Source organism: Erigeron canadensis, chromosome 3 (assembly GCF_010389155.1).
Source record: "Erigeron canadensis isolate Cc75 chromosome 3, C_canadensis_v1, whole genome shotgun sequence".
Lineage (NCBI taxonomy): Eukaryota > Viridiplantae > Streptophyta > Magnoliopsida > Asterales > Asteraceae > Erigeron > Erigeron canadensis.
Window position 1 is genome coordinate 36,498,054 of NC_057763.1, and position 12,609 is coordinate 36,510,662.

Below are 12,609 nucleotides of genomic sequence, written 5' to 3' on the forward strand. Positions count from 1 at the left end.
TTACCCGTGGTTAGTGAAAGTACATATTTCTTGTTGCTAACACACCTCTATGTTCAATATGTTTCGCATATGGCCTCACCAGCAGACACCTTCTAGCTTCTTGGCATTACATATCTGTCGGAGTGCTGTCAAATTTGTGTTGTTGAGTAGCACCTTAGTTCCGTAGCTTTCTGTTTAACTTGGAAGGTATAGCTTATGACCTTGTGTACTCTTGTAATAAATGGTTGCTAAAATTCTTTATAAAATCAGAAACGGAATTATAATCAAACTTATATGCAAGCCCATTGATAGATTATAGATTTTCAGAGTTCAGCCCTTTTGATAAGCCATAAAGATTGTGCAAATTAGCTTGTAGCTGAATCAGTTATACATACGTCAAGTTATACCTTCCATTGGTTGCTACCAAATATTATATATATTCCAGAACAACATACATCCACAACATAACGATTTTACAGACGATATCACAAACTATCCCGATCTCATATGTTTTAACAAGAGTTCTTGTAACTCAAAACGGAGTTATAAAACATCAAACTTGACCACTTCAGTAGCAGTTGGTATCATAACTTGCTAGTCCCTGCAACTCTGGTCCTTCTAGACGAGGGTTGTTCTCAAAGCTGCAAAACACAACCACTGAATCAACCAAAAACCAAAACCGAACAGAGAGACTCAACTGACCATATTGCCCTTGCTCTCCCAGCTTCAATCAAGCTGGAAGATTTTTATAGACCACATACACATGCAAAATCTATGACGAAAATTTGGTAAGTTGTAATGCTAGTAAATTCTTAAAAGAAATATGAAATGAAAGTTAGAGTCAAGATGAGAAAGTCATACTTGTTCAAAGGGATGTGTTCAAACGGGCCGGTGGTGGGAATTGTTCCACAGAGGTTATTGTTTGATACGTCCCTGAAGAAGACATGCAAACACTTTACTAACATTGTGTCATTACATTTTGATCAAAAAACTGACAAGGGATGAGCACATACACAACTTTCAAACTTGAAATACCAATGAGTTCCCTAGGGATTCTTCCAGTTAGACGGTTATCATTAAGACGCCTGCCAATGACAATTGACAAATTAATCTTTTTTTTTGGTCAACATAATAGTCACTGGTATCGTTGTAAATAATTTAACTTACAAAAACACTAGAGATTTCAACTTCCCGAGTGTAGGTGGAATACTGCCAGAAATATTGTTGTTGTAGAGATCCAAGCTTATGAGGCTCTTCAAGTTACCAATCTCTGCAGGAATTGGACCTTGAATGGTATTCTTGTAAAGCTCCCTGCATCAACCAAAATATATCACAGTTCACGGCTGTTCAGTAGCTGATTAAATATTACAAGAGCAAGTTCTATGCATTCACTGTCTGCAGTTCTGCACAAGCTAATAAAACTGATTAACTCACAGATACTGTAGATGTTCAAGTTTTCCTAGTTCGGGCACAAGATGACCCGACAATTTTGAATTTCCAAGATCCCTGCAAAAACATTTAAAACATAATGAGCTTAAAATTCCAGAATTCTTGGCAAATTGGCAAGGTACTGATAGTTTCAGACTAGGGTACCAAGTATTTGAGTGTACATATTAAACAAATAATAACTTTTACAATAAATGATGTTCCCTTTAGAACTGAAGAGAATGTTATCAAATTTTGAGGTCAAAGTACTCTAAATTAGATGGATGAAAATATGGATAGGTTTTTGAGAATCTACTTTGAACCCATTGAACTTCAAGTAATGATAAAAAAAATCCCTCGATATGGCTTGTTTTGCAGAACTTAGTTCTTACATTTTTCAGACAGTTACACCCTGAATCAAGAATGTCAATTATAGTCATTAAATTTGTAAAGAGCACAAATGTCAGAATTCTTTTACTACAATTTGCGCTTTCAAAGCTAAACCCTTTGATTACCAGAAAAATATTATAACTTATAAGAACCCCATGTCAACCCACCCATCCCCAGCCCGCTCCTAATAGCCGTAAGTCCTAAGCTTCCCAAAGGGATAAGTCATGAAGTTTAAAAATGTTGAAATGTATGTAGAAAAGATCGGGTGACAACCAGGTTGACCAATGATTTGGTAGGATGATTTCGAATCTCAATTTTGTTTTCATTTATTTGCTAATTTGCTATTACATATCTCAACCTCCTATACAACCATTTGACCGTTTCCCCTGAAATACACAGAAGGCACTACTACCTTAGAAATGCATGATTATGCCAGGCTAAAATTTAAGATATAGCAGATAATTTCTGCTAGTGAAACAAAAGATTAAGAGAATTATCTCATTCCACCCAGCATGTGTGCGTGAAACCTCACAATACATTTTTCTTACTAGAAAGTACACTTTCTTCGAAGCATTTAGATATCTTGTTGATGTAGACGAGGTGAATTTCTGGATATAGTTTTCAATTATATGAGGTTCGATGACTAAAATGTAAATATGGAGAGAAAAGGAAGGCAGGCTCTCCTAAAATTATCTTTCCACACATGCGCTGGTGCTTAAGCATAACGCTTGCACAGAACTGTTCAAGCGAATTTGATGTTTATGAAATTGAAACGCTAAGAGAAAATACCACATTTCATATATAAACATAAAATGGTTAAACCAATTGCTCCATTTATGACCTTTTTATGTCTTGGGATAATACACATAAACATAAGAAGGTTAAACCATTGCTCCAATGATAAATGTTTCTGCTAAAAAAGAATCCAAAATCCAAACACTTTGATACACATCTCAATTTTAACAATTTGTTGTTCCTAACAAAACGGATCTTTTCAATAACCAGTGTCATTCAAAATAATGTGTATCAAAGCATAATAATAACAACAATAAAAATTCAAATACTAACCGAAAACACGAACATAAATCTATATAGGGTTTATAAAGATCAACTGTGAAGATCCATAAGCTAGAAGGGCTAGTTTTCACATAATGTAAAATTTGTGGGATATGATAATAAAAAAAAATCTACCATATACATGCCAGTTATGTAAATCGAGTGGTCAAAAGGTTCAAATATCATAGCCATCGTTAACAAATTATGAATATCTATCAGAAACACTCTACTAACAATATAGTCGATTCGATTCACTGGATGTAATCAAAGATACATAAAAACAAAAAAGTATCAAACTTGCAATTATAAGATAGAAACGGTAGAACAAGTTTAGATTCTGGACTTCCTGTTGGGGTTCAAGAGTTGGGTTGCGAACTTCCAATTATAAGGTAACCCTTAGTTTCAAGTTTAAAAAAATATATTACTATAATCCATAGATAATAGACATGAGTTTGCAAAACAAAATGGTGACACCATGAGTGTAGTGTAAAATCCAAACCTGAGTTGATTAACGGTGGTCTCATATTGAACCATAATTAGGTTATATAAATTTATGAAGATAAACCAAGTTTGTTATCATAATAATAATTATTATTATATCCCATTTTAAAATTCCAAAAATCACAATAGTTGGATTTAAGATAACTTGTTTTTAAATTAAGAGGGGAAAGAGTGGATATGACCAAATATGACATCTTTCTCACCCTTTTTTTTTAAACTCATAACCCAAACTTGACTAATTCCGAAATCACCCTAAATCGACAAAGTTTTGAGTTTTTACAACTTTCGATACGTAACTCCTTCAGGTACCATCTTAGCATTTATCTTTTTGTATTAGATATCAACTAACAACCCTTGTTTGAGACAACTATATACATGATCAGAATACCATTAGTTCTGGTTTAATAAAAACTTCATAATGATAAATGAAACAGCTATAAATATATAAGATTATAAACAATGTGTAATATGATTAATTTTTCAAAGTTGGAGTTGAGATTACCTCAAAATGGCAATTGCATTTGAGCTGGGGCCCCAAACTCAATCCATAGCTACTCAAAACTCGGTTTGCGTATCATGTATAGTTAACCAAATAGAAGATATATTCGTGATTTTAGGGCCCAATTTGTTAAAATTTAAAAAGTCCAAACTATGAGTTAAGTACTTGGTTTTTAATGATAATCCTTCTCTCGTAAATTATTCACACTAGCGATAGTATTGCACTCATATTAAATTATCATTACATTTACTCGATTTAAGCTCTTTATATACTAACATTTGAATTTGAATAAATACTTTTTTTGAAATACAAGCTATTATAGTCTTGATGAATAACAAAATAGTACAAAATTGTCCTCCAAAACAATTGTGGTATGCCCACTCATAACACTGATAAGGGCTAAATGCCTAAACCTTTTCTGGATGGCTAGACCACTATAATTACACAAGTATCTGTGTCCATTCAAATAAATAAAACAAACTACCAATCCACACATGATGGCACGCTATACAACACACACACAAAAAAGGATTGAAAATGAGTTACACTCTACACATAAATGACAATAAACTTATAAAAACTTCAGCAAAAACAATCTTTACTGACCTCAAAATACCTTCAAATCCCATAAGCATAATACATGTGTTACTTAGATAAGAATGAGAAAAAAACAAATATAGCCATGGACATTCAAATTCATAAGCCAAAATGATGCAGACTTGAAAATATCGTCAAAGACACCTCTAAAGTAAAGGGTATGTAAGCATACAATAATCGACAAATACTCTCAATGACCAAAACAATATAACGCATACATAGACTCCACAATAACATACATACAACACGCCTTACTTGAAACTAGTAATCATATAACACAGCTAATTCGAGGTGTTTTGGATTGTGTTTTTTTTTTAAGTGCTTCTAGCCTATTTTTCTTTTTAAAAGCAATAAGCACTTTCGGGGTGTTTTGATAAACCAAAAATAAGTGCATATTTGCTTGATTTACACTAAAAAGAAGCCATTTTTTGTGTAACATATTTACATGTGATGTGAAACCAAATGGGTCAAACTCTATTACTTCCTATCAAAACTAGAACTTAGAAACAAAAAGTAACAAACTTTATACGATTAAAGTGCAAGAATTAGGGTTTAATAAAAAGGGATTTGGGGAAAAAGGGACTTACACACGAGTGACATGATTATCTTGATTACAAGTGACGTGAAACCAAGTACATGGGTTCACAAGATTCGGATCCCAGCTTTGAAGAACTTTATCTGGATCATTCAAGCTCCGGCGAAGTGCATAAAGTGCGTCTCCTTCTGAATTTCCGGTGACCGGAGTTGTGAATACTGCGGCGGTTGCTACTAATAGGACTACTGCTGACAAACCCCAATAACCACCCATGATTTGATTTGAAATTGATGGTGGTGATGATGGGTTTTGTTTAGAAGAAAGTTTGGATGGAAATTGAAGAAGTGGAGGTGGGTTTGGTGGTATGATGAATTTAGTGGAGTAGAATGAGATGGTTGCGTTGATTTTGGAAATGGAAGTCAAAGAAATGATGAATCTTTTTTGTTGTTTATGGTAAAGTGGGTGGTTTGGGTGGGCCTGCCTTATTGGAAATTTGGAATGGACTAGTCTCCCTTTTTGACTAGGGTGTAAACCCGGTAAAACATGTAGAACGTGAATGATAGTAATGGGGAGGGTATTATCGTGAATCTTATCTTCCATCTTTATACCCGGTTTTCACTTATAATTTTCATCTCTGTCTCCATCCTCATATCCGTCTTGTGGATGTCGTTTTGATATTAGGGTTAATTGTAGTACAAGAGAGAAGATGCAAAATGTATAGTTCAACCTTTTGTTTGTATGTATAAATTAATATTTATGTTAGGTAAATGATAAATAAAATATAACACATAAAAAGTACCAAATTAAAAGTTTTAAGCCTAAAATGATTCTAACACATATGAAAAACATAAAGTATATAGTGTATCGGGTTCGGGTATGGGGATCGAGATTTTACGGTTTCTCATGCGCGTCCTCATTCTTGTCGGGGTTTAGAAATACATCATCATACCCGTTAACTCGGGGATTCCCTAATCAAATCGGGCTTGGGTATCGCATTCCTCATCGAATACGTGTATTTTTGTCATCATTATGTGAATAGGTTTAAATGGACGGTTCATTATCGAATTCCTCATCGAGTAGGATATTACGTTGCTTTTAGATTTAAATGGACGGGTTCATTATCGAATTCCTCATCATCAAGTACGGATATTACGTTGCTTTTAGATTTAAATGGACGGGTTGATTGTTATTACTTTATTTAGCGTTTCTTTAGAAAGCAGCATTTGTTTATATGATTGGCGTTTTGCTGTTTGTCATAGTGGCAATTCAATGTTAGAATTTCTGTTGGCGTAGGACCATCATTTAAGACTAAGGTTTAACATAAGGAAAGCAAGGACGTTTTGGGGTTTGGAATATGAAGGTGATAGCAATAGCTGACAGCAATGGTGGTTTTAGGGTAGTAAAAACGATAAACTGCTTAATGGATTCTCGACATAATATTTAGGATAACTACATCTCTCTAATGCACGAACATGGAAATTGGAAATAAAGTCATTGCTGGCTTGAGGCCACCTATAGTTGTATGTTCAGTAAAAAAACACAATGGATCATATACCATAGTGGTGCTATTAAAATCAACTTCTTTCATGTTTAATGAGATTATTAACAAACAATTTTTCACTGCATAAGAAAGAACTGCCAACATTGAACGATTGTTTAACATGACAAAAGCCAAGGCCAAAACTACCCAGAGAATAACAGGTGCTAAGAAAAAGAAATAATAAACTCTTCTTTTTTATTTACACCCACTTTTCAAATAATTTTTCTCTTTAATTTCTGGTTAACTGTTTATTAAAACATGATCACACATTGAGAAATTTAACTGTTCACACATGTAGCTCCAAAGGATAAAATACGTATACCAAATACATATTCTCCCTTATGCAAAAACTGCAATACAAGAGTAATGCTATATCTTATTTAGACCTTTGGTAACAGTACTAAAAAGGAAGTTTTGCAAGTGTATTTTTACTTTTATTTGTCAAAATGTAATTGAAGAAGATTTTCAAAAATGAAGTAGAAGAAGATATACCATTACTCTATGATTTCATTGGTGTCATACACCCAGAGTTCAATTTACTAGGCACAACGCACACAGGCAAATGAGAATAACATTCTAAGCTGAGGAATTCTCATTAGCATTTTCGCCATATAAACATACCGACATTGCAAAACCATTTAGACAAATCCAACCAATGTTCCCCATAATACCCCCATCAATTCTGGTATGTTCAGATATCAGCTTTACCAATTTTGACATGATGAACAAAATATGCCAAAGGGAAATAACAAAATCTCCTCCGAAGTTATATTCAGGCTTCTCAACCAACTCTGTTGCTAATACTTTGATAGAGTGACCTAAGTTGTGTGTTCCATTTCTCCACAGCAGTGTATTTCTTCGTTCCTTTTGACCTGCCACAATCGAGATTCCAAATTTGAACCATTGGAAACATATAAAAATATTTTGTAAAAAATACTTGCACAATATCAGAAATAGTGTAATGTTAGATGAGATTAACCTGTCACCACACTCCAATAGCCTGTTAACTTGATCGATATGACCTTGAACTCGATTGTCCAATATCAACGACACTAACAGCTGTTCCACATCAGCCTCTGGCACATTAAGCTCCTACACGACAAAAATTTATAACTACATGTAAGTGTGCACATCTATATACACGACACCCTCATTTCAATGAATAAAATAATCCTACAAAAAAAGACCTTTGATATGAAAGGGATCCTGATTCTCGTGTATGGCTTGATCAGCTTAAGCAACACTTGAGTTCTGATGTTTTTCAGAAGATCTTCAATATAATTTCTGATGAAGGGATCATCCATGATGGTTCTTCTGTTACTCTGTCACATATCGTTTTATAAACTTGCAATCACATGATAAATCAACTCATAGAAAATTGATTATGCCTTATGGTACCTTGAGGATCTTTTCAAATTCCAAGATGTCATTGCGTTGATATGCTGCAATCAAGTTTGTCATTGCCAAGATTTCTGGATCATTTTTGTATCTGCACCATTATGTTGTCAATCAGAAAGAGTAATGTGAAAAATATAATGTGAAAAATATAGAGGATAGATGATCAAGTCTGTCCCATACGGTTTTGCCTCTTGCCCATCAAAAGGGTTGACCTCAGATTGCATAAGCATGTTGGCAAGTACCAAGTATCTGCATAATATACATAAGCCAAGATTATGAGTACAGAATTTGAAGAAGCGGAGCTAAGGTTCAACTGTAATGAAAAAATAAGAGTATATAGCATACTTGAGGCACTGGATTCTTCGTTGGTTTCCAGCTTCATCATAATTTTTAAAAGCTTCAAAGAAGTCGGTAGCTGCTTCTGCCCATTGACGCTCTGCCATATGCATTTTTCCACCACACTCATGTATTATACCCATGATCCTTGGGTGAGGAATTGCTGATTTTATAGTAAGTGCTTTTTGGTACAGTTGCTGTAACATGTAGGGCACATTAGTGGCAATAATCACAGTGGATGGAAAAGGGACACAAAGCTAATAGAAGACAGCTGATGACAAACACAAAATTATGCTTTGGTAAAGATTAATTCTTCAGATAATTCTGAGGTCAGGAATGGAAATAAACAATGTCAAAAGCTATATTGATAGCTATATTGATAGGTATGTAAGAACGAGTGATTGAAATCCAAATGAAATAAGACCTCAGCTTTTTATAAGCTCACATCATATGCGAAGATGAAGTAAAGAAGCACTTTGTCGCTAGCAGTTAGAGCATATAACAATATAACATGCAGAGACTGTAATATAACAGCGGCACATACACCATCTCACCTTAAGTTTTTTGTTGTTCTTTGTCTCTGTGTACATCTGAATTTCAATTGCGTACACTTCCAATAGCTGAGTACCTTTCTTTTGATCGTCAGTTCCGTCAGCTTTTTGACAAGATTTGTGAAGTTCCTTCAAAATCTAATGTTGTAGGGTAATAACAGATTAAGTACCTTCTGGATTGGAGTAATTAATAGTGCTTTTAATTAGTTTCAGTAGCATACCTTATTCATTCTTCCATACTCGCCCATGTCAAACCAGATCTTGCAAAGCTTAAGATTTGTCTTGAACCACAATCTCTATACAACAGTCAAAAAGATAGAATGAATCACTTTAAAAGGACCAAAAAAACTAAACATATGACCAGTCTTAGAAAGAAACGGAGATCATTACCTCATTTTTTGCTTCTTCAAGTGCTTTCAAGGTGGTTTCATAGAAGTCCTGTAGAAGACTGAAGTTTTGACTAGCAGATCCCGACACAAAATCCATGATATTGTTTATACACTTTTCACTATAATTTCGAGTCACTGCAGACTTGATGTATGTTAACATTTCCCTATAAGCATCCGTCATCTCTTTGTACCTCCCTAGACGGTAGTAAAGCTTCACCGTCTGTTTAAGAGCTTTAAATCCCCTGTTACCGATAACCATAATCATCACCGACTTTAATAAAAGATACTACATACAAAACTGGTAACAGAAAGAATAAGCAGATTCTATACTAATAAAAAAGCAGCCAGCAACAACTACAAGTGGTTTATTCAGGTAACAAGTTCCATGACAATGAGACCAAAAAGGAAAGAAAAAAAAGCTATAAAGTTCTGCACATGACAAACTTTCCTTTAACTGTATTAGGTAAAATAAGAAGTTTGATGTGTAATTAGACGGATAAATTTAAATTATCTGGCAAGATAAGAAAGGATTACAAAGGTTCTAGAAGATCTGCTTATTTGACCCCGTTTTAAGGTCACATCTGTTAATAAACTCACCATTCTGCTTTCTCTGGTTCCATTTGAACTACTTCAGCAAAACCAGTAAGTGCTCCCTCTGGATCAGTCTCGACCAAACCTGTAAACCACAAATAACATACCAATAAGTCATATATGGGATTAAAAGATATAGCAATAGATATAAAAACAATATAAAATTGAACAAGAAACAGATAAGGTTTTACAACAATAAGTAACAGTGAAATAAGTGGCATTAGGTTCAACTGCTGGGCACAATTACAGGAGAAGTTACAACTGGAAGATGCAGCAGGTAAATGAGGCAGACAAGAGGAACATAATGATCAAGATCTCATGTCCACCATTAGGTAAGATAGAACAAGAAATAAAGGCTAGGTAAAAAAAATCATAGTATTAGAAGTATACAAAGAGGCAATATACACACCATTACCATCTGAGAATCTAAAAAAAGTAAGCAAATATAGACGTAGATGTAGTTAAGCAAACGTGATGATTTAAACTCAACCCTTGCGATTCATGTTTCTAGAACCCGTGTTTGGCTACCCATTTGCAGCACTGGACAGCTGAAAGCTAGACCATCTTCACTTTATACTAACCTATTATGACAGCTTTGTACTAGTTCCAATGAGACATGATCTTTTCTTCCATTCTGAACTTAGAATTGAAAAACGAGCATTTTAATCTAAGATTGTACAGACTAATAACGAACAAGACGCCATTTTTGACGATGTCACTATCATGTCTATATAATTACTCATTGGGCTAAAGCTTCCAAGAACATCAATGCATTAACAAAACTTGATCGTTAGGAGAAACAACCCATCATGACATCACGCCAAAAGAATGCAAGACTTACTAAGAGAATCCAAGGGAAAATAAGGTAGGTGGGAGAAACTATCTTGGTGAGTGGTAGAAATTATTTATGTTTGCTGTACTTATCCTATCCAAAAAATGAAAAGCAGCCTTTTAATTAAATGGATGTGGTTTTAGGAAATTCATTTCTTTTGCTAACGTAGTATATTAATGAATGACTCACAGCTTACTAATAAATCCGTTACAAGTCGATAAAAAAATAAGTAACCTTATGTCATGGATTGTCAGCCAGCACATTAAATAACTAACTCAAATGGCATAGAGCTCATAATTTCATATTACCTTGCTTTGTCAGAAAAATTACACTATACCTAAAATTCTAAATAGGTTACATCGATCTGGTTAAATTTCGCATAAAAAATCCACAACTATATAATATAATAATGGAAGCCTTAAAAAGTTTTAACATTCGATAAATATTCTTTCCATGTCATATATTGACAAGGTCCGTGTCTTCCTTGTCTGAGAGTATGTGAAATCATACCGAACACATACAAAACAAATTGTAATAAGTCTCATATTACACGAACATCAACCGCACGAAGCAGCTTACTCAAGTTGGTCGTAGAACGATATCATAAAGCACAGAAAGCAACAAAATTTAATACGACAGCCTAATCATAAACATCCCCCATAATAATAATAATAATAATAAGGCGTCCATCACCAACACAAAAAAGCTTTCATCAAAAAATAGGAATAAAATCAAACAAATTAAATAAACTAAAACAATAGCAAAACCCAAAAAAAAAAAGCTAAAAAATAATAAATAATCATGAAAGTACCTTTAGAATTATAATACTGATTTTCAATATCAACATCTTGCTCTTCAGGTTCTTCCTCAGAATACTCAAATCCATAATCTTCCATATCTGCGTCTACACACACACAAAACCCTAATTAACAAACTTGCAACAATGTATGTGTATATATATATATATTAGTATATATGTATGGGGCCAATTAAAACGGACTGAAATATAAACCCTAGATAGTTAAAGAATGAAGTCTTACCGGAACCCATGATTGATTGAAGGACGGAGCGAGTGAAAGAGCGATCAGTGTGTGCGAGAGAGTGTTTTTATTCTAGGGTTTTATTTTGAAATTGAAAGACTTGTACAAAAAAAAAAAAAAAAGGAGAAAGCAAACACAAAAAACAGATGCGGTTTTGTAATATATAATAAAGTATATAAACTCCCTGTACTATGGTCTATGGAGTCTTTAAAAACTTTGGTTTGCCGTATTTTTATATCAAAACTTTTTAGCTTGTAGATTGGTGCAAAGTTCGATAGTCTATTATTTTTTATTTTCTTTTCTTTAAATTATTTAATTTTTGGTATAAACTAGATTTGAAAATCCTTTTATATAATAGTTGTTTTAATAATTTATATCACCCAATTCCACTATCATGGTGCCCGTACATTGTAGCAGCGGTCGTTGTTGATGGGTGATGGCAATGACTGATGGTGGTGACGACGAGTAGTGTAGGCGTATAGGCTATTTATGTTAAATGTAATTAATATAATGGTTTAAAACTTGAGGTATTAATGATATATTTATTTCATTTAAAGTAGGGTTGTATTATATTTAAGGTGTGTTATTTTAATGGTGGATATTTCTGACATTTTTTCTAATAACTTTTAACAACAAGTCTATTCTTTTTAATATTGTGTACAGATATAGATTTACTTTAATTTTTAAATTTTATTTTATAATTATAAAAGATTAGAAATTGGCGTATAAAAACTTTAATTATCAATTATATTAATTTTAGTAATAATTATGTAATTCATTAATATATATATATATATTCTATCACTAGTTATACTTTTTAGTTTTCATAAAATAAATTTTACAAAATATTTAATTTAAATATAATTAACATATTTTAGCTTTTCATAAATATTAATAAATAAATAATTAAAAACATATCTCCACAAAAATTCTAAAGCTTATAAATGTTT

The 12,609-nt window shown here is 33.3% G+C and overlaps 2 protein-coding genes across 2 annotated transcripts; both read right to left on the minus strand.

Annotated features, from left to right (window-relative positions):
* Positions 1-371: 371 nt before the first annotated feature.
* LOC122593252 (leucine-rich repeat protein 1-like) lies at positions 372-5,400 on the minus strand. The gene is made up of 6 exons (XM_043765638.1): positions 5,035-5,400; positions 1,414-1,485; positions 1,147-1,290; positions 993-1,064; positions 841-912; positions 372-620 (listed from the first exon to the last, which is right to left on the minus strand). The coding sequence occupies exons 1-6, from the start codon at positions 5,253-5,255 to the stop codon at positions 548-550; spliced, it is 654 nt and encodes a 217-aa protein (XP_043621573.1). The 5' UTR covers positions 5,256-5,400; the 3' UTR covers positions 372-547.
* A 1,594-nt stretch (positions 5,401-6,994) lies between these two features.
* On the minus strand, positions 6,995-11,774 carry LOC122592464 (COP9 signalosome complex subunit 2). The gene is made up of 12 exons (XM_043764701.1): positions 11,660-11,774; positions 11,431-11,523; positions 9,794-9,872; positions 9,198-9,438; positions 9,029-9,103; positions 8,811-8,945; positions 8,266-8,453; positions 8,101-8,169; positions 7,921-8,011; positions 7,710-7,844; positions 7,502-7,614; positions 6,995-7,394 (listed from the first exon to the last, which is right to left on the minus strand). The coding sequence occupies exons 1-12, from the start codon at positions 11,667-11,669 to the stop codon at positions 7,304-7,306; spliced, it is 1,320 nt and encodes a 439-aa protein (XP_043620636.1). The 5' UTR covers positions 11,670-11,774; the 3' UTR covers positions 6,995-7,303.
* Between the last annotated feature and the right edge of the window lie 835 nt (positions 11,775-12,609).

Excerpts from the sequence above, each read along its gene's own strand:
- LOC122593252 (XM_043765638.1), bottom strand. The coding sequence starts at position 5,255 with ATGGGTGGTTATTGGGGTTTGTCAGCAGTAGTCCTATTAGTAGCAACC. Across the intron at positions 1,486-5,034 it reads GATAATCATGTCACTCGTGT|GGATCTTGGAAATTCAAAAT; the intron begins GTAAGTCCCTTT and ends ATGTTTTTGCAG. Across the intron at positions 1,065-1,146 it reads TTGAAATCTCTAGTGTTTTT|GCGTCTTAATGATAACCGTC; the intron begins GTAAGTTAAATT and ends TGTCATTGGCAG.
- LOC122592464 (XM_043764701.1), bottom strand. Across the intron at positions 9,873-11,430 it reads TCAGTATTATAATTCTAAAG|GTTTGGTCGAGACTGATCCA; the intron begins GTACTTTCATGA and ends TGTGGTTTACAG. Across the intron at positions 7,395-7,501 it reads CTATTGGAGTGTGGTGACAG|GTCAAAAGGAACGAAGAAAT; the intron begins GTTAATCTCATC and ends CGATTGTGGCAG.